Source organism: Heliangelus exortis, chromosome 1 (genome assembly GCF_036169615.1).
Source record: "Heliangelus exortis chromosome 1, bHelExo1.hap1, whole genome shotgun sequence".
In the NCBI taxonomy this organism is placed as follows: domain Eukaryota; kingdom Metazoa; phylum Chordata; class Aves; order Apodiformes; family Trochilidae; genus Heliangelus; species Heliangelus exortis.
Genome location: NC_092422.1, coordinates 65,017,807 through 65,037,897, shown reverse-complemented (window position 1 = coordinate 65,037,897; position 20,091 = coordinate 65,017,807). Strand labels below are relative to the sequence as shown.

The 20,091-nt window shown below is 43.5% G+C and overlaps 1 protein-coding gene across 2 annotated transcripts in view; it reads left to right on the top strand.

Moving 5' to 3' along the window:
* Nucleotides 1-10,800: 10,800 nt before the first annotated feature.
* The window catches only part of ATP10A (ATPase phospholipid transporting 10A (putative)), a 112,199-nt gene continuing 102,908 nt past the window's right edge, over nt 10,801-20,091 (top strand). The window contains exon 1 of one of the 2 annotated variants that reach the window (XM_071746492.1): nt 10,801-11,455. In XM_071746492.1, the coding sequence (XP_071602593.1) occupies nt 11,013-11,455 (443 nt within the window). In that variant the 5' untranslated portion in view covers nt 10,801-11,012. The remainder of the gene's footprint in view (nt 11,456-20,091) is intronic. The other variant, XM_071746481.1, reaches the window with a different exon arrangement.

Here is a 20,091-nt window from a genome sequence, read left to right as displayed (position 1 = left end):
CCAACACAAAATAAATGGTTGTGAGGTGAAATACACGGTCTTGGATATGTTTGTGAGAAGTGATACAGGGCAAAGCAGAACAGTGAGTGAGGAAATGGGCAGAGAGACAACTGAGGCCATGATGTGAGCTCAGGAGATACTCTGATTAACATTCACCTCTAGAGTGCAGAAAGCTAAATTTATGCTGTGAGTGCTGTAAGAGGTAGCTGGGTTCTGACAGGCTACACTCCAGCAAAGTGTTCAAACTCTAGCTGTAGATTAGACTGGGAAAAGGCTCCACTTCTGCTGATAGAGCTTGTTGCAGTCCTCTTGAGAGGGGAAAAAAAAAAAAAAAGTCATCTTGTAAAAGGGCATTTTTGTTGATATATCTTAATCCATACTAGGGGTTTCTGCTGGCACAGCTACGCTGGTTGCAGATCACACTTCAGCACCCCCCTGACGGATGTACATACCTTACAGCAGTTTGTCATGCTGACCTGGCCAAGGTTTGGGCTAGAAGAGGAGTCAGAGAGCAGAAGATTAGAGAGGTTTTTCTGTTGCAGCCAAGCAGAGAGTGAGTAATAATGGAATGAAAAGCGGTATCTTAAGAATAAACAGTACTCACCACAGTTTACTGGCCAGACTTTTAATTTCAGCCATATAAATTTGGAGATTTCTTTGTTTAAAGAAGAAGTCCCTGTTTTTCACTGATCTGTTAACTGTCTGGTGTTTTGTTGAAAGAGAATTATAAGATACATCCTTTCTTAATATGAAGATATATTAGCTTGTAAACTTGAAAGGCAGCCTGTGGTTGTTGAATGTAGGAGTCTTTAAAAATCATCAGCTAGTGCTTCATTGCATGTAAAAATTGTTTCATTTTGATCAAAACATTATGTTGTCATTGTAGTTCTCCTCCACCCTCTAGATTCAATATGCTGGCTGCTCTTCAGATTTCTTCTAACTACTGTTGATACACCACCCTTTCACAGGCATTCCTTCTGGTTTCCCACATATTATTTATTTAAAATGCTAATTATCTCAGGTCCAAATCTATTCTTGCAAGGCATACAGTAGCTTGAGTTGCAGCATGAAATTATTGCTGGGGTTTAATGGAGGGAAGCAATGCCCTGTTAAAATCTCTCAGACTGCAATATCACTACTACACATTGTAGTACATCTCTATACACTATGTATAGATAGATCCAGTGTGCCTATGCACTGTTTGCACCTATATGTACAATGGGTGTATGTATGTCTATATTATGTACATACAGTGGGTGCTATATAGTACATACTAGCCTATCCACTGTCACTTTGTCATGCACAGATAGTGTCACCTGGTAATAAAGAAATCCAGACAATAGAAACCTGATTAAATTAAGGCCAGCAGGGAAGACTGAAGTAAGGAAAGAAACATGGATAACTGACGCTGCTGACAAGGCAGAGGTAGCAATTTCCTGAGCTAAGAAGCCAGCTCAGCATCATGGAAGTACTGTTCATAGGGAAGCAGCTGGAAGTTTCAGCTTCTGGACAACAAAGGGAGAAGAAATATGCATTTTTTCCACCACTGAGATTTAATTCCACATCAGAAGAATGCCAGCATTCAATTACTATTTTTCCAAACATGGTAAAAGCTAGTTGATTATAAAAAGCCTTCCCTCTTATTTTAATATACAGACGTTGATATGCAAGCTTCTGCTTACTGTATTAGTGAATACTGAATTAGAAATCATCTTTCAGCTGTGACATACATTCCCCACTGGTACCTTGCTGTATCTCATGCCTATATACACTCCACTGCCATGCAAACTTGACACAACAGACAATCTACAGAATAGTAAGATGAATCACTATATCTCAACAAAACAAATATCACTAAACAAAAGACCAACAACTAAACCAAACCAAATGACAAATGATGAGTATCTCTGAATCCTATAGGTTTTTTAACTGTTGGGAAATTTGAGGGATTTAATGAGATCTCTTGAAATTAACTTCAGTGGAAGTCAGATCATCTATTTAGCATTGCAGAAACACTTAACTAGATACTGTTAATAAAAGCAGGTCTCTACTTAGGTTCGTTAGCTTTAGTAGGCATGAAGTATAACTTTTTTCTTTTGGTCAGTGCCATATATTATAAACATATATAATAAGTTTGACACGTACCCCTGTGTTCTTAAAGCATGTGGTCTTCAGCAGTCTGTGCTTGGAATTTTTAAGGGAATAGTAAACAACTGTATGGCTGCACCTTGGCATCCAGTACTGAATTTGGACATGGGTATTAAAAGCAGAAGTAGTTAGGAGCCTGTGCTGCTCTATTGCTGCTTCTTGTTATATTATTTTGTAGATAGTCTGAATTGGTCCCAAACCCCTCCTTTACTTGAAGTATTTTTCAGGATGCGAGTTACTAAAATACTGAATTTGACAGTTTCTCTGCTAAGATGAGCAGATACTTTAAAAAGTCTGCAATCTGCCCAAACAGCTAGAAGGGCCCTACCCACTGGGGATGAGAGCTTGGAGTCAGGGATCCCAGCTCTAAGGCACCCCTTGCTGCTGGGGCAAGTGGAAGAGCAGACAGGGCAAACCTCCCCAGAAGCAGTATCACCACTTGCCTGACAAACCCATCAGGTAGCACAGAGAATGCTTCCTTAATTTCAGCAAAAGCTCTCCAGGCTATGAGGTTTCAGACAAAGCAGTCAGGCTCAATGAACCAGATTTTTTTCTGATCAGTTCTACTTACAGATGAGTTCCCCAAAGGCACGGAAAGTCACACTTTCACTCTCCTGCTGCTGAGGTTGGTTTTTTATTCCTTCTCATTTCAGAACTGGTTGTTTACAGCCCATTTACACTATTTTGTACTAAGCCCAGCCAGTCTAGGCAGCAATAGGCAGGAGACAATCGATGCTGCCCCAGACCTGCAGCAAACTGAATGTGGCAGTCACCTCCCTAGAAGAAGAAAGAGACCACGACCAATTCTTCTCTCTGTCTACTTCGCATCTGAGCTGAATAGGAGCCTTATTTTCACTCTGCAAAGTCAAAAAATCCAAAGGAAAATCTTAGTGTGGTGACTAACCCACAAACCAACCATGTGGTAGTATTGGTTTCCACAACTTTCTCTTCCAACGATCCTGAATAAAGACCAAAGAGCAGAAAAGCCCTAACTTCCCTGTGTTAATTCTCCGGTGAAGGCAGAGCTGCCCTCAGCCAAGACCTTCTAAAAAACTCATTCAAGCAGCTCTGATCAGCCTTTTTGGGAAAAAAAAATTTAAGAAATCTAGATATGATAAAATGTAAGCATGATGGCTCATTAAATATCTCTTTAGTTTTGAAGACACACCTAACTTGGCATTCAGGAATCTCATTCAAATATCCTGAGATAGTAGTTTAATTTTAAGAGAGATGTGAAACTCAGGTCTTGACCCCACGGGTACAAGAAATCCTACAGCAACTTCTGTACAAGTAGAATAATTTCCAAGTGTTTGTTGTTAAAAATTACCAGGATTAAAAACCCTCACAGAACTGCTTTAAGACTCACAATGTCTTCAGAAACATAAACTTACATCTTTTTTATATTTTCCTATTTATTTTCTGCTTCTGGTGTTCCCATTTTCAAGCGTTTTCCAGCCACGGTTTCTTGCTTTAGCGAGCTAACATTGTTACAAGATCCCATTATACAAGGATATGCAGTTTTAACAACAGCAACAAATATCATGAAACTCACCATAAAATAGCAAGAGTTGGCAGCTCCGCAGTAAGGGTATTAACTTTCATGTCCTCCCAAACTGCAGTTTCTATAAATAGCATCTGTTTTTCACTCCTTCTGCAGTTAATTACAAAGATTTCCCTGCATTTCCTCTTCTGCAGTGCCCCTGCGAATCACCAGTATGTTAGATGATGGACTGAAGTTTTAGGAGTGTTCCCCCCTAAACACCTTTGATATTAAAGCTGTCACCCCCAAAAATTATTCCCCCAAGGGGGAAGGTAAAGTGGGCACGGAGCTCTCTCTGCTTTCCCACTGCATAAGAGGGCAACTTGCCCCTGTGCATTATTTATTTTGCAGGTGTGCCAGTCCCAGCTGAGTGGCTACAGGACCCTGACATGGCTGGGACTTCTCCTGCACTCATCTCCTATTGTGTGGGCCACATCTGCCCTAATTCTGTCTTTCACAGAGGAGAACTGGTTGTTCTATGATCTGGACTGGCCTGGGCAAGGTGTTAAGGAGGAAATTTACCTCAGCAGCTTTGGAAACCAGGAGGGGAAAACCTGCACTAGTTACTTATGGCTTCTACAGTCAGTGAAAAGTGGCAAGTGCTTATGAGTACAGGCTTCACCTGACCTGTTTATCTACTGACCCACTTTAGGATGTTCTTGGTGCCCTAGAAGCACTTCTCTCTTTCCACCAACTGTGATGGCACTGCTTCAGTTATTTGAGATCATTAGAGGGACATTCTGGATTTGAAAGCTCTAAATGATGGTTAGTGGCCCTATATGGTTAGTCATAGAATCACAGAATCAGAAAATGGCTTAGGTTACAAGGGATCTTAAAGATCACCCAGTTCCAACCTCCCTGCATGGGCAGGGACACCTCCCAGGTTGCTCAAATCTGATCCAACCTAATCCTGAACACTTCCAAGGAGGAAGCAGCCACACCTTCTCTGGGAAAGCTGTGCCAGTGTCTCACCACCCTCACACTAAAGAATTTCTTCCAAATGTCTAATCCAAATCTTCACTCTTTCAGATTAAAACTGTTTCCCCTATCACTACATGCCCTCACAATAAGTCCTCCCCAGCTTTCCTGAAGGCCCCCTTCACATTCTAGAAGGCTGGTCTAAGGTCTCCATGGAGCCTTCTCTTCTCCAGGCTGAACAAACCTAACTCTTGCAGCCTGCCTTCATAGGAGAGGTGCTCCAGCCCTCTTCATGGTCATGAGATGCTCCAGCCCTCTTTATGGATCATCTTCATGGTCCTCCCATGGACTCACTCCAGTAGATCCACATCTTTCCCGTGCTGGTCACAGTACTCCTGGTGGGGTCTCACAAGAGCAGAGGAATAATCTCCCTTGACCTGCTCTTCACATAACTATCTGCAGAGCAGATAGTTCCACACTTTTTATGCATATAAGCTAACTACAGTTACCTCAGTGCTTTATTTCTTTACTTTCCAGCCTCTGCTACACCTTGACTAATTCCTTATTTATTTTATTGTACAGTAGTTCAAATTTCCAAATCCTTTTTCACCAGTCCTGGTGGCTCCTCAGTGGCCAGACAGCTTATTTGCCAGGGATGTGCATGAGAAAAGACTCATAGGGATGGATGTGGCTGTTCAGATGGTGGAGGAAAGAACCTGGCACCCCTCTGCTTTCTGGGTAGGTTTTTTTCCACACAAGACATCAATGAAAGGTATGTATTCCACAGGGCTGTACTCTCCTCCCCCCTCCAGTACCCCACATGCCAGACACAGCCTCTTCATGAATAACAAATCAGGCTGAACAGCTGGGTCCAGCTCATGGTGAGGTGGAGCAGGATATCCTGGAACAAGTAGCTGGCAGGGTGCAAAATACAGGTGGCCTCAGGGCACAGTAGATGGGAAAAACATGTCAGTGTAAGGCATGCAGAGTGTTTGACACTTGCTAGATTCCTGTAACATTGCTCTCACTTCCAATGGGCAGAATGTGTTCCTTAAGTTTGTCTTACCATTGCACTGAAGAGGTCTAGCAGGGCTGCTCAGGCCCTGCACAAGATGCTGAAATACTGAACATCCCTCTCTGTTTTTCAAGCATGGCTTCTGCCCACCTTGGGACTCATACCTCCTCCCTCTGGCCATTGAAAAACTAAGGAATGGGATTTGAATGCTACTTGTTGTACATACATATATATATATATATATTCCTCTGTGTGTGCACGTGCCTGTCTGTGTGTATTTCTGGATCTCCTGCAGAATGGAAGGAAAAAAGGAACGATGCCATTCTCATTGTTGTCTCTCCTCATCCAATTCTGGCATTTTTAGCAGACTGTTCACACTGAAAGCCTCTTGCCTTCTTTCTGCTAGCTCCAAACATGTATGCTTGTCCCCTTTATGAAGAGCCAGATGGGATTTGTCTCATCTGCAAAGGGCAGAACAGATTTTGTCTGATGTGTGGTACCATGTCTTCACAGCTATTTTTATAGCTCTAAAGTCCTAGATTCTGACGGAGGCCTCTGGGTAGTGCCATAATATTAAGCACATTAATATTAAAACAGGTCCTCTGGAACAAAGGTGATTCTTTATGAGAATCAGGGGTAATCTGATAGATGCTTCTGGCAATACTCAACATGACAAAATTTTACTTTAGGATCATTACAAAACTTTTATTGAGGATTATTGCAAAAATGGCCAAGTAAATTAGACAATGTGTTAAATTATATTTGCTTCATCTTCTGATGATAGGAAGAAGTTAATTGTTACAATGGAACAATGAAAACTCCAATTCAAAAACAATGACAAGTGAAATAATGAGGGCTTATATCAGTGAATCTATTTGGGATCCTTTCTCCTTGCCTATGGGGTCTTCATCAGGTGGATGCCATTTTCAAACTCTTCCATGCAACCATCAGGCCAAAGGGATTTTTTTGGTCAATGTTACAGCTCTCAAATACTCACACAACCTCAAACCATAGAAAATACTTCCAACATAATCAGACTTGGTGACTCTGAGGAGAGGAAAAAAATGGATATCTCATCTCTAAGCAACCAGCCTGCTGACATAAATAGGATCTTGATAATGACTTCAAGCTGTAGGGTGTGTGACATCTAAAAGGCCAAGTTAATGCAATACCTTGGGCTGGACAATTCTTTAGTTCCTTATAAGCCTCAAAAGCAGTGTCATACCTGGACTCAACTTTTAATGACCTATGCTACCAAATATTAGCTCATTAGGCATGCTATCAGCATAACTAACATTCAAAAAGCTCTTAATTTTGGTCCTTGATCTGAAGGAACTCACTATATTTGAAAAAGAATCAGGTGTTGGGAAAGGCTCTGGGGAAAGACTGAAGTTCAAGTGATACTGGTCATCAGAGGCTGGATTCAGGTTAATGGCAGAAGAAATCAGGGAGCAGAGACACAGCAAAATGCAGAGAGGTTTAGCCAGTGAGATGGAGCACGATCAGAAGCAGCTATGTGACAATAAAAGAAGGGCTCTCCACAGGAAGGAGACATCTGTGGAGGGAAGGTATTGCTCAATCAGAGCACGGAGTCATCTTCAGGCATGCCCCAGTTTTAGTGCTTTGCTCCAATGACCCTGAAAATTTCAAAGGGTCCACATTTTAATTTAGGTTATGAAGTAAATCTAGTCCTTGGGTCTTGGCTCCTCAGGCTCTTCTAGTTCTCTCATGTTTCTCGAGGGTCATACCTTGTAAGAACCATATACCATATGACCTGATTTAAGGCCAAACTCCTTCTGCCTCCTTTCCTCCAGAAGACCCTATCTATTGGAGATGCAGGTGTATTCAAATTAACAAAACCAACATACTTGTCATTTTGCAACCCAGAAGACAGGGCCAGACTTGTGCATGTGTATTTTGAAGGCTGAATTTGCAGCCTGCCTCTTATTTCCAACCTCACATATTTGGACTGTGTGGGCAGGGACAGGGAGAACTCCAATATATATTCAGATACAAACATCTATGCTTTTTAAAACCTTATACTCAGAGGTTTACTTTAAAAAAAGAAAGGAGAGACTACATGTTGGGGAGTGCCTACACTGCAAAGGTCTCTGGCAAGTAAAGCTTGACAAACTCTGTATTTTATAGGCATTTATAAATAAGAGTAGTTCTTGTTTTTATTTATCATGGAGTACATGTCCCTAGGTTTTAATATAAGTATCCAGGACTTTGGACTCCTCATGTGACTAAGAGGTTTTTAAAGTCAATATAAAAATCCTCTCTGTCTTGTGATAGTCTATCTTGCCTACAATGATAATAACCATAATAATAAAAACAATAACAGTAACAAAATAATCATAATTAATATAGTACAATATAATGTGATATAATTTGAAAACCAGTTTACTAGCAGCAGAGAGTCCCAGTCAAGGGAAAAGATTTTTTCAGCCCTTGACCAGTGGGGGTGTTGTATACTCTTTTTTTTTGTAGTGAAGCTTTAAAAGACTGGCCCTGGTATGTTCACTGCATACATACTTTGCAACACTGGTATGCTCAAAAAGAAAGGTTTTAAACTGTTTTAACATTAAGGAGTCAGCAAACAAACACAGGAATCTTTAGAGATACACATGCAATTGTTTGTTACCTTTTGTTACCTGTATTTATTTGTAAAATTCACCTGTTTGATCTAGGAATTACATAAGAACTTTCAGCTTCTATTTCATATCTGTTAACTAAGTTTTTTTCCTGTTGTTCTTTAATTTGTGGAAAAAAGCTTGCAAATGTGAATCCTGAGCACTCCAAACCAGAATGCAAGTAAAACAGGTTTTAAAATATTGCCCACTAACTTCTAGACCATTTCTCAGTTCTGGGTTTATTGATAAATATGAATTCTCTCTTGTCAAGAATTCTATCAGTATCTCTACATCTAAGCCCAGTTCATCCCAGATTAGGTTCTCCAAACCTGACAATACACAGTTTTCCCCCCTTACCATGTAGCTTAAGGGATAGGCTAGCATTTGATTTTTCCTTTCTTGACTTGGGCACTGACTGAAAGTTTAATGTTAATACAAATTCAAGTTAGAGGGACATCAAAAGGCATGAAGCCTGAATGGTGCTTGAGCTCCTGGTGGTGAGACACAGCCCCACAGAATGGTGGTTGCAGAGGCCAGCAGGCAAGTGGATGAAAGGTCTGGCAGACCACTTTTTGGAGTATCTGCAGCTGCCTGCAATGAGCCCTTGGGTGGGTGAAATTTGCTTTCTGGGAACAACATAGGGTAATACTGATACTTCCTTACCCCATTTCAGCATTTCAGAAAACAGGAAATGGACGTTTGTTCATTCATCTTACCCATGAAGCTAACTCCAAGTGTAAGAAAGTCAGGGACTGGTTAAACATAGCAAAAAATGAAAATCGTGAGGGTTTTGGGTGTGTGTGTGGGGTTGTTTGTTTTTTGTTTGTTTAATTTTGTCTACTTTTTTTGTATGGGATAAATATATTTTTCTTCATCATCAAAGAAAGACTTATGGAAGAAATCCAGGCAAATTCTCCCTTTTCCCCTTGCACAAACTAAAATTTTGTTGCTTCCATATTCCAAGAGCTGGGAAACCCAGGATATCCCTGCTAGGTTTGCAGTATCATCATCAGAGTTGAAAGCAGGATTGGTAAAGGGTTTACGGATTCACACAGTACCACTAGCAGGCCACACACTGAATTAGTGCTCCCCTTGTGCCTTCAGGGCCTGAAAGGGATTCAAAACCATGTACACACACTTAAAAGCAGCTACAAACATATTGCAAACGGGGGTAGGGAGGATGAAGATACAGCAGTGTGCTGTAACTACAGGCTGTGAGATTCAGAGGCAATGGCTTTCACTTCTTGTTTTTCAGGGATTTCATCACGACAGCATCTGAACTGTGGAACCTAGGTGCTCTCTTCAGAAGATGCCCCAGAAGACTAGATGTGTATACTTCATGCCTGTTTTCCCTGATGACAAGAAAACTGCTGACAAGTATCAGGGGCTTGCTATTGTATTCAATTATGAACCCACCTTGGGATAGCATGGGATCAGGATCAAGGGTCACACCAAAAAATGCATCTGGGCTACAGTTTAGACACAACCTGGAGTGACATGTAGCAGCCTTTTATGCTGCCTGAGGAATCCCATATTCTAAGGGCCTGCTCTTAAATCCCAACCAAAAATGATGATGCAAACTCTCATGCCATGTCTAGATGTAATCACTTTCACTATTCTCCAGTTATTTTTTCTTTAAACATCTGCATAGATTTATTTGCTTGTGACTTTAGGCTGTATATTTGTCTCTGTATTATTCACTCTTCTGTATTTCATGTCGATCCTGCTTTCCATCTTCATCCACAACTGCATCCCTCTTCAGAAAGCTAGCCTGAGAGCAAGAGCCAGGTGTGGCTTCCTCGCTGGAAAGAGCTACCTCAAGGGAACAGAAAAATCCACATAAAACCAAACACACTTTTGCTTGGACGAGCGCATGCCTAGCGGCGCCTCACACTTTCCATCAGAAACCTTCTTTTTGGTTGCCACCTTTTGGGCTTGTCCCAAGGCCGCACTGGCCACCGAACGAACGCGGCAGGCAGAAACGAGGAGTCAGGAGACGTCGCGATGGGACGGGCGGGTGGGCCGGCTACACTCGTGGCACCCGGTTTGTGTGGGAAAGCGGAGTATTTTGCAACGCGGCAGCTCATACGCCCTCCCGCCGGCCGCGGGACCTCGGGTACAGGCCGGTGCGGAGCTGCGAACATTTCAGAGCTCGTTTTTTTTATTTCTACACCCAAACTTCCTCCTCCTCTCCGCGTGGAGAGGAAAGTCAAGGCAGCCTATACGGTGTCACTCGCTGGCCCGTACCCTGGGGCAGGGGTCCCGTCTCGGCGGGGAGGGGGCGGCGGCGCTGCCGATGGGTCAGGCTGGGCGCCAAAACACCGCTCGCCGTTCCCCGTTCCTGGCCCCCACCCCACCACCCCATTCCCCCCCTATCCCCTTCCCCGCTGCCCCCTCTCCGTCCCCCGCCCCGGCAGCAGTAGCGCCATGGCGTACGGGACGGCAGCCGCTGCATCCCACACACCCTGGGCCGGTCCGCGGCCCTGCCCGCCAGCGGGACGGGGCGAGGCCGGCGGGAGGAGGGCTCGGCTCGCCGCCTGCCCACATCCCCTCCCCGGCCGAGAAGGAGGAGGAGGAGAAAACGAGAGAGGTCCCGGCAGAGCGGTTAGGAGAGGGTTTGAGAGAGCCCTCCCCGCCCCCGGGGGGGAAGAGGAAAGGAAAGCCGTGGCGGGCGGCGGAGGATGATAACTTAGGGCCGTGGCTGGCGGTGGGAGCTGCCCGAGCTGCCCGGGCGAGGGTGGCTGGGAGGGAGGCAGCGATGTCCCAGTGCACGGCAGGAGGACAGGGAGCGCCCCAGGTGCTGCCGGAGGGAAAGGAGAGGCAGAGGAAGAGGAGGCGGAGGAAGAAGAAGGAGAGTAAGACGAGGCTGGTGCGGTCCAACTTGCTGTTACCTGAGGCGGAGACTGAGAAGTGCAAGGGGACGGTCCTGGCCAACAACCGCCTCAAGACCACCAAGTACACAGCACTCTCCTTCCTGCCCAAGAACCTTTTCGAGCAGTTCCATCGCCTGGCCAATGTCTACTTTGTGTTCATCGCCCTCCTCAACTTCGTGCCGGCTGTCAATGCCTTCCAGCCGGAGCTGACCTTGGCCCCCGTCCTCTTCATCTTGGCGGTCACTGCCATCAAGGACCTGTGGGAGGATTACAGCCGCTACCTCTCCGACAAGGAGATCAACCACATGGAGTGCCTGGTGTACAGCAGGTAAGGCGGAGCCGGTGGCTGCTGGGGATGGGGAGCGTCACGGTGGCAGCCGGTGCTGGGGGCTTGGGCGGGTGTGGAAGGAAGGCATTGAGCAGGTCCGTGGTGGAGAGCTTCGCTCTCTTCTCCAAGCGTGAAGAAACTTCCAGTTGCCTCTGGAGCTGGCGTCTCCCATCTCTTTACTTGGAACTGCAGGAGTTCCTACAGTCCTGTACCTTCAGGTGAAAGTGAATCTGCTCTGATCGGTGGGGTCCCACAGTAAATCACTGATTTACGAGTAAGCAACTTTTTACTTTTATTTTATTTTATTTTATTTTATTTTATTTTATTTTATTTTATTTTATTTTATTTTTATTTTTCCATAGGTCTACACATACGCTCTGGGCTTGTTAGTTTTTTGTGTTTTAAAGGAAGGCCGGTGCATGGCTAAGTGAGTGTAAGCTCACAAGCAGTGATTGATTTGCAAGTGTTTATGCAAACACTTCCAGTGTGAGTGGTCAATTACACCACTGTATAATTTCAGACATTAATTTGTTTTTAGCAACATGAGACCTCACTTAAGTAATCGGCTCATAAATCTTCACTGAGCAGAGGAAGGATAGAGGCCGGAGGCTTCAGCATATGAGTTAGAACTATGAGGATTCATGACATGCAGGTTAGCAAGCCTGAGCTATGTTTGCTTTTCTAAACTATGAGGCAGTCTTTCCATTTCCATTTTCTCTTTTAAAAGAGTGCCTTTTTTTTTTTTAATCATCTCAAATGTCATCATTCCCTGTGACTTCACTCTTTCCCAGAGCTCATGGATGGAGTGTTAGAGCATTTATCTCCTTCAGATTTTTAAATTTTTCTTAGTTATCTGGGCTACACATTTAGACCATAGTTTGAGATCTGTAAATCAGATTCAAATTACTTTTGTACCAACATTTGTGTGTTCAGAATCCAGCCTTACAGAATTTTTGGTCTGCTTTTCTCTCAGTTCCAGATAGTCACCTTGTAATAGCTACTGCTAAGGTTTTCTGGGGACTGAGAGAAGAACACATTTTCCGAGGGAGCAGATTTTAGTTTTCTTTCCGCTGCTTCTAAGTCTAACTGAAACGAAACACGTGCCAAGAAACTTACATTCTGATTCCACAGGCTGTCTGGGAGGGGTCCTCTAGGCTGACGTAAGTACTGAGACAGAGAGCAACTCTCCTATTGCAAGAAAGGCATGTGAAAAGAAAAAAAAAAAAGAGAAGAAAAAAAGAAAACCAAACAAACAAACAAACAAAAAAAAAAACCAAACCAAAACCAAAACTTAAAAGGGCTCAGAATAAGCGTTCTTTTAGGCTGTGTTTTCAACATCAGCAGACTCAGCTTGTTATTTCACAAACTCATATCACAAGAAATCCACCCTGGGTTGTTCCCCAACCACTTGATATGCATGCATGGGAACACAAATAAACCAATCTTATTTTTGTAAACTAAATAAATAATAACCTACCCAAATTACACACATAGGCACTGCTAACCTGAGGCTGTGCCTAGTGCCTTTCTTTCCTGTCGTTGGCCTTTACTGTGAACACTTCTGGCAATGGGAGAGATGGGTGGCAGGAGAGATAGTAAGAGACTATTCTTGCAGTTAAATAATATAGTGCCAATAAGGATGTTTAATCTAGCCTTAAAAAGAGAAAAATCAGTTTAGAAATAAGCTTGCATGTCTTTCATGCTGAAAAGAAAGAACTACATGTTGCAAAAGCTGTTAAAAATACTAAGAAATACTGGTACCGGGATACTAATTCTGGAATTTTTCTCTCCCTTGCAATTTCCCATATACCCTTCTGCTACCAAAGAAGTGGACATCACTATAAGAAAGTAGGTATCTTTGGTGTTACTATCACTTGTGCTTCTTTGGGAGTCCCAGAGAAGTGCACTTCCCTTTGTACTGCTTATGCTGTGCCAGAGTGAAAATCACAATTGTTTATTTTACTGCAGAGTGACACTTACACAGATTAATTAGAGAGTAGTTTGCCTTTTCATTTTCATCAAAGGCACTTGTTAGCCTAATCCCTGTAGGGCATTGAATATGGAAGCTTAGGAACTCCCTAGGACCCTCATCACCTGTTGTGGCACAGCTTTCTGTCTGCAAACTGAGAGATGTGTCCTTAAAGCCCACTGTAGAAGCCTCGTCCCCACTAGAAGCTCACCAGTTTCCTTCTTCTAGCAGTCCCTTGGAAAAGCTTCCCTTCCACAGCTAAAAGACAAGGCAGGAGTTCAAAATTATTTGCCTGTAAGTTTTTGATCTGCTCACTTTTTCTTATTTTTTAGCCCTTCACCAAGTCAGCTTTTTTAACATCCCCCAGCCCCAGTGAGTGAGATAAGACTAGAAACTTGCTCTTTTTGGAGATAAAAATTAAGATTCTCAGCAACTCAAATGACAGGGAACCAAGATTGAGAGATCTGTATCAAGGTCATGAAAGTTGCTGGGTGTGAGTTCAGGAAAGTTGTTTTCTCAGGAAGGTGTTATGCCAGGAGAAACATGAGTGATTGAAAGTGACTTTTGCTTTGCTTCCTTAGACCTTTTGTTTCTGGAAAAATGTTGAAGTATAAATGTCACATAAGGAAGTAATAAATGACAGCTTTTCTCCCCACATCTGTTTTGTGCTTATCACTTTATCAGTTTTAACACCTTTAGACCAAGCCAGGGACTCTCTCTTTGGTTCCCCCTGCTCTGCCACATCCTTGTGGTATGGTGGAGGCAGACTTTGGTGCAAGTGCTGTCCTCAATAGAGATGTTTCTGTAGGAGGGGCAGGTTAATGAACATAGCCACAGTTTTGTGCTCCCCTGGGCTGCCAGAGAGCAGGGACTCTTCACTTGCTGATGTCCCCAAGTGCCAGGGAGTTCCTCTGCACTGTGATGGGCTCCCTTTCCTGACAGTATCCCACAAAGCCCACCTCAAACATGGGCCACAGTGTTCAAACACAGACTACAACAAATGACAGCGAATTACAAGAGTCAGCAATTTGAGACAGGGGATTTTTCCTCTCAATAGCAGGGAAAGGCTTCTATCACATGTTATATACTGTTCATTGACCAAGAAAAGGTTCAAGCTGGATCCTGTGTGCTCTGTCATATGTCCTCCACATGCTGCTTTTGTGGCTGCTGAAGTACCTGTCTCCTGTTCTGTACAAGCAGCAATTAATGATTCAAGATCTCTAGGACAGAGGGAAAGCAGGGGTAGGCAAAGCCTCCCTCCACTCAGGAGAAGGTTCAGCAGCCTCAGGCAGTGCCCTCTATGAGGTCCTCTGGAGCAGCCTATTCAGATGTACCATATTGGTAATCTGACGGAGGGAAAAGACTGTTCTCTTTCTGACTGCTTGACAGCTGGTGTGCAGGCAAGGCCTTCTTCCTCCTGCCTGCCCAGTGGTGTGGACTCAGATGACCCATTCTCAGACAGCCACTGCTGAATCAGTGACTCAGAGGCTCATAGCTGGCAACACCAGACAAGTGAACAGCAAAGGATGATGCAACCTAACGTAAAAAGCTGAAGAAAGATACAGCTTGTTTTCACAGAAAGAAGATGACTTCCATTTAGAAATTCTGCAAGTTGTGGAGAATCTTTCAAAAGATATTGCTTTCTAGAGTCAGATGGAGGAAAGGGGAAAGACCTTACTCTATGAATAAACTGAAAGAAGCTGTTGAGTTTGAATTGGCAGCACATCTCACAGAATGAACACACAGGAGAACTGCAGACTTGTGTTGTTCTGTGATGGAGTTTGCAGACCTGCCTGGAAGATCAGTCAGGGTCTTGACAGGCAAAGAAGAAAGGTTTCGTAGCCAAGAGAAGTTAATAAGGCATCTCTCTGTAGGCCTTTAAGGGTACCTCATCTGTTTAAGAATACAGAGGAAATTAGGGACTTTAGGACAGTCTAACAGGTCACCTCAAATTTAGGTTTCCTGTGGTGCTTAAGTGAGAAATGATGGATCACAGCCAGAAGTCTTGCTCAGTTGTTTTTAATGGAGAGAAGTTACACAGGCTTGAGAGCCCAACCTGCAGAAAATGGTTTTGTGTGCCTAACCTTTGCAAATCTGTGATCATTTTAGTCTCCTCTCCATTTTCATCAGCCAGGGATGAAAGGTGAAGACGAGACTGCAAATTCACAGTCTTAATGGCAAAATCTTGTTTGGCTATCTACTTTCCTTCATTATTATCTTGAACTTAGAGGGTGAGAAGGTGATTTTTTTTTCTTTGCAGTTACTGTCCTCCAGTGCTCATCAGCTCTGGCTGGAGTTGTGGATCGCACATGTATATTATTGCTCCAAATAATTCCAGGATGCAGACATTGCTGCTGATGTTAAATACTTGATAGAACTAAATTTGTCACTGGAGCAAAAGTGTTAAAACTATTCTAAGCAGGGGCTTTGGTTTTGGTGTGCTGTTCCAAAGTATAGTATACATTTACATGGTATGTAAATAGAAGAGGAATAGTGATAGCTACAATCACAACAAATAATGGCACTCTTCCAACAGGGAATTACATTTTATTACCGCCTGCATAATGTGTTGGTTCAATAATCTCTGTTAACATTTTTCTAGAAGCCTTTCGTTCAAAACCAAAGGGCTTTGTTTTTTAAATCTACTCCCTAACACTTGCTGTGTCCATTGAAGAGTATTGCTAAAGAGTGTAATGGTCTCTGCATACTGATCACAGTGATAACTGCTTCTTCTGTCAACGTGTGACTTAGAAAATCCATGACAAATTGGAATTTACAACCAGGTATTTGTCTCCCCTGAGGAGTGGAAAATGTTTAATGGGGCGCTCAGGCAGCTATCAAAGCAGGCTGTTTTACATTAAATGCTAATTTCTTTCTGCAAAACTCAAGAGGAGGATAGAAGAGATTTTGGTGTGGACAATTTCCAAAGTATGCTCCCTTCTTCCTCTGTCAGTTTCTAGTGAAAACAATCCTAACCTTGGAGAAAAAGGTACTGCAGTGTTACCAAATCCTCACAGAAGCACATCAGATTCCATTTAAAATAGCCACATGATGACTTGCCCTGCAACCACTTCACTTCTTAGGTGCCTCTCTTTTCTGGCAACACCAGTCTCTGGGGACTTTGGCTGTGATTATCTCCCACTACTACCCAAACAGACTAGAGTATTGTCTTGTCCCAGAAAGTGCTGGTAGGGTAAGACATTTGTCACCAGAATAAATCAGCTTGTCTCATCCCTTCTAGAATACAGATGTCACTAGGTGTGATTCAGAAGGAAACTACCTGGGATTACTCAGTTTCCTCTGTGGGTGAGCTTGGTGCACAGAAAACTGAAAGCAGAAAGTAGTGCTCTGAATCTTTCGGTGAAGTCAGTGTTCCCTCCTTGGTTTCTCTGTTCATCTTACTCTGTCTTTGGCTTTCACTTCAGTTTTGGCCAGGACAGCAGTGAGTAAAGCTCACTGGGAAACACAGTAGAAGCACTTCTGTTAGACTGATAGGGACCAATTTTTTTCTGCAGTAGAGCTTATCCTACTAGCAAGGGATGTCTGTGCTAATCTAAGATGTAGCCAGCTGCAATGCACAGGAGAATCCATCTGTCTGCCCAGCTATATGTATGCAGTTTATATGCTATTCAGTGTAGGGCAAATTTTATGAGTGCCTGAGCTTCAGTACTGGAAAAGAAAAATGCTTTCCTCTTATTACTAAGCTCTTTCATTTGTATAGGATGTCATGAGAGCAGTTGTAGGCTGTTTCACATGCCTCTGGCTAGCTGCCAAAGAAGATGTTGTTAATCTTCACTGAAAGACCTAGCCATGTCCTCACATTACTTTTTGCAGATACACGATGCACTCTGGAGATACACTTCCTTGTTCTAAGCAGACCGCAGCCCACAAGTGCAGGTGGCCACTTTGTGAGCGGATCTGCTTGTCATAGGGCAGTATTATCTTGAGACTGATTATTTCTAAAGGTGGCCGAAAGATGAATAACAGATCTACTTGATTCAGTCAAAGCTCAATTCCAAAGAAACTATTAGAAAGCTGATACAAAAGTTTATACAAAAAGAATGTCATGAATTGTTCAACTCTTCCTGATACTGTAATCCCATATTCCATCTTCTACATATGATCTACTCAGCAGAATTGGAAACCAGAATTGCAAACCCTGACAACCATACTATAGATCAATGTTTTATGGGACTGCTTATTAGCTAGCAGGGCATAACTGAGACAGGGCATTCCTCCTGCTAGCAGAACAGTACTCTGGGAATACTTACTAGAGTAGTGTCTCAGGCTCTGCCTGAGAGGCCTTAATTTTATTGTGGGAGTGCTGGAGGACCCCCAGGGAATGAAGAAAACTTAAAGGGCTTCTTGTGGTTTTCCTTTCTTCTGTTCAGTGTTGGCTAATGAAGCAGATGAAAATGGGGAAAAAAAGGAGGCTCCCTGCAACCAGGCAGGACCTACTCAGGCACCTCATCCAAGCTGGCACAACCCATACGAATGGACAGGCTGCCTTCCTTGATGCAGAGGTCTGAATGCCAGATCTACCCCTTGCCATGTAATCCAGCATGTTCCTCCTTTGCAGGGTAGTTGCTCTGCACAAGAGCTGTCTCTCGTCTCCCCCTGCAACACTGGGTTTTTTCAGTACGTGGAGATTTTGTGTAAATACACAATAAGGGCAATGCAGCTGGCAAGCCAAATGCACAGCATTAGGGTTATAACCAATTTGCAGAATTTACACTGTTCAGGCTTGGTTTTAGCAACCACATCTACCAAGAGCAATTAAGTTAATGAAAAGCAGAACTATTTGTTTCACTTCACCACAGCTGGGGAGGTGAACCAGTTTCCATGGCTTACGTTCACCCTTGGTGTTTTCACTTGGGAGCTGGCACTAATGCAGCTACATTAGTGGTCAAGCACTTTTTTACTCAGAATTGATCCACTGCAGAAACCCAATCCACAACCTGCTGCTACCTTGCAGCAAGACTCTTCATGTACTGGAGCAGGGAGAGTTATGTTTCTGTGAATGGCATGGCCATAAAGAAAAGAGACAGCTTGATGATAAAAGCCAGAACACTGACCTCTTACTGATAAATTTGCACAGATATGGGCAGCATCTTCTTCTGCTGTATTGTCAAGCACAGAAGTTGACCCATACCCAAAAATTCAGCCACCACACGAGTATGCTAGCATATAGCTCTTCCCATGTAGGTGCTCGTGGTGTTTTGGAGGGGAGAAGAGGTACAAAAAGCATGAAAATGACATCCTGTCCCAGGAGTGTGAGTGGCCCTAATATTGAGGTAAACTAAAGAAATACACATATACAAATGTAACTTTGATTCTGAAAGATTTGATAAAGCTGAAGATTTAGTTTCAGGAAGATTGCCTGCATTAGTTTTTTTGTTTAATTATTGCTGCATGTCCAGAAGGCAGGAGTGAGGGGGAGGTCAAACTAAAAGCTTACAGTGCTTGAAAGATGTGAGCTGAGAGGGGCAACTTTCTCTCTTTTACTATTTCTAGGCTGTTGCAACACATTGTCCACAGAAAGCTGCCAGCCACCCAGCTAACAGGGTGTTCTGTCCTGTGGGCTGCTGAGGGTATCCAGCCCTTATGAGCTGGCAAACTGCCACCAAGTTCTTTGCTTCAAAAGGTGCAATGTTTTATTCTGTTTCAAGACTGTTGCAGGTAAAAATCTCTGCCATAGTCAGCTTGCATTCTTAAGGCCATTGTCACAGTTTTAGCCAATTCCTAAGTGACAGATGTTCTCTCTTATTCCCCCACTACCCTCCCAAGGGATAACAAAAAAGGGAATAAGGGACTTTAAGGTTGCAAGAAAAAAACAGTATAGTTTTAATAAAGTAGTAATAAGGATGGTGAATTACAAATATATGTTAATAGGAAAATATGGAACCTGTGCTCTTCAGTGGGCAATCACTTCCCAGCCAAAAAAGCCCCACACTGGACTTAGCTTCAGATGGTGGTGCCTGAAGTGACAGTCCACAACAGCTTTGGTACAACCAAGCCAGTCCTACTTGGGAAGGCAGGAGAAGGCTACCTGTCTCAATAAACAATGTTCTTCTTGAGGGAGGGAGGTAGGGAGGGAGAAAGGAAGAGAAGAAGGGAGGGAGGGATGACTCCAGCCCAGCTAACACACCAAGAGGAGAAAACAACAAAGGACTTGTTCAGGAGCTGTTTTATACTGAGCACCATGAGCAGGAGCACTGTAATCAGTCCATTTGGATCACCTTTCCCACCCTGTCCTCCTCACAGGCACAGTGCCCCCCACACTGGAGCTGTGACAGTCCCATCCTGGGAGCTGCTGAGGGGAGGGAGTGCCTGGGAGGTCTCAGGTTGGTGTCATTGCAGGCAGGATTCTGAGCTGTGGCTTGGGTTTTGTTATTTTGTGGGGTTTTTTTTGCAATCATTCTGCTCCTCTCAAACCAGGACAGCCGTATCTTTCAAAGGAAAGCGTTGAACTGGCAAGGGATGTGTTTTCAGGGGTGTGGCATGCACTTTAGGTGTGGAAACATCTGCCATCTCCTCTGCTATTTTGCTACAGTATTATTCTTGCCTGATCACAATTTCTCCAGGGTGACACATAGGCCAGTCTCTCCAGTGCAGTGGCCAACATTTGCATCATGCCCAGTCATTTCATAAACCCAGACTCTGCTGG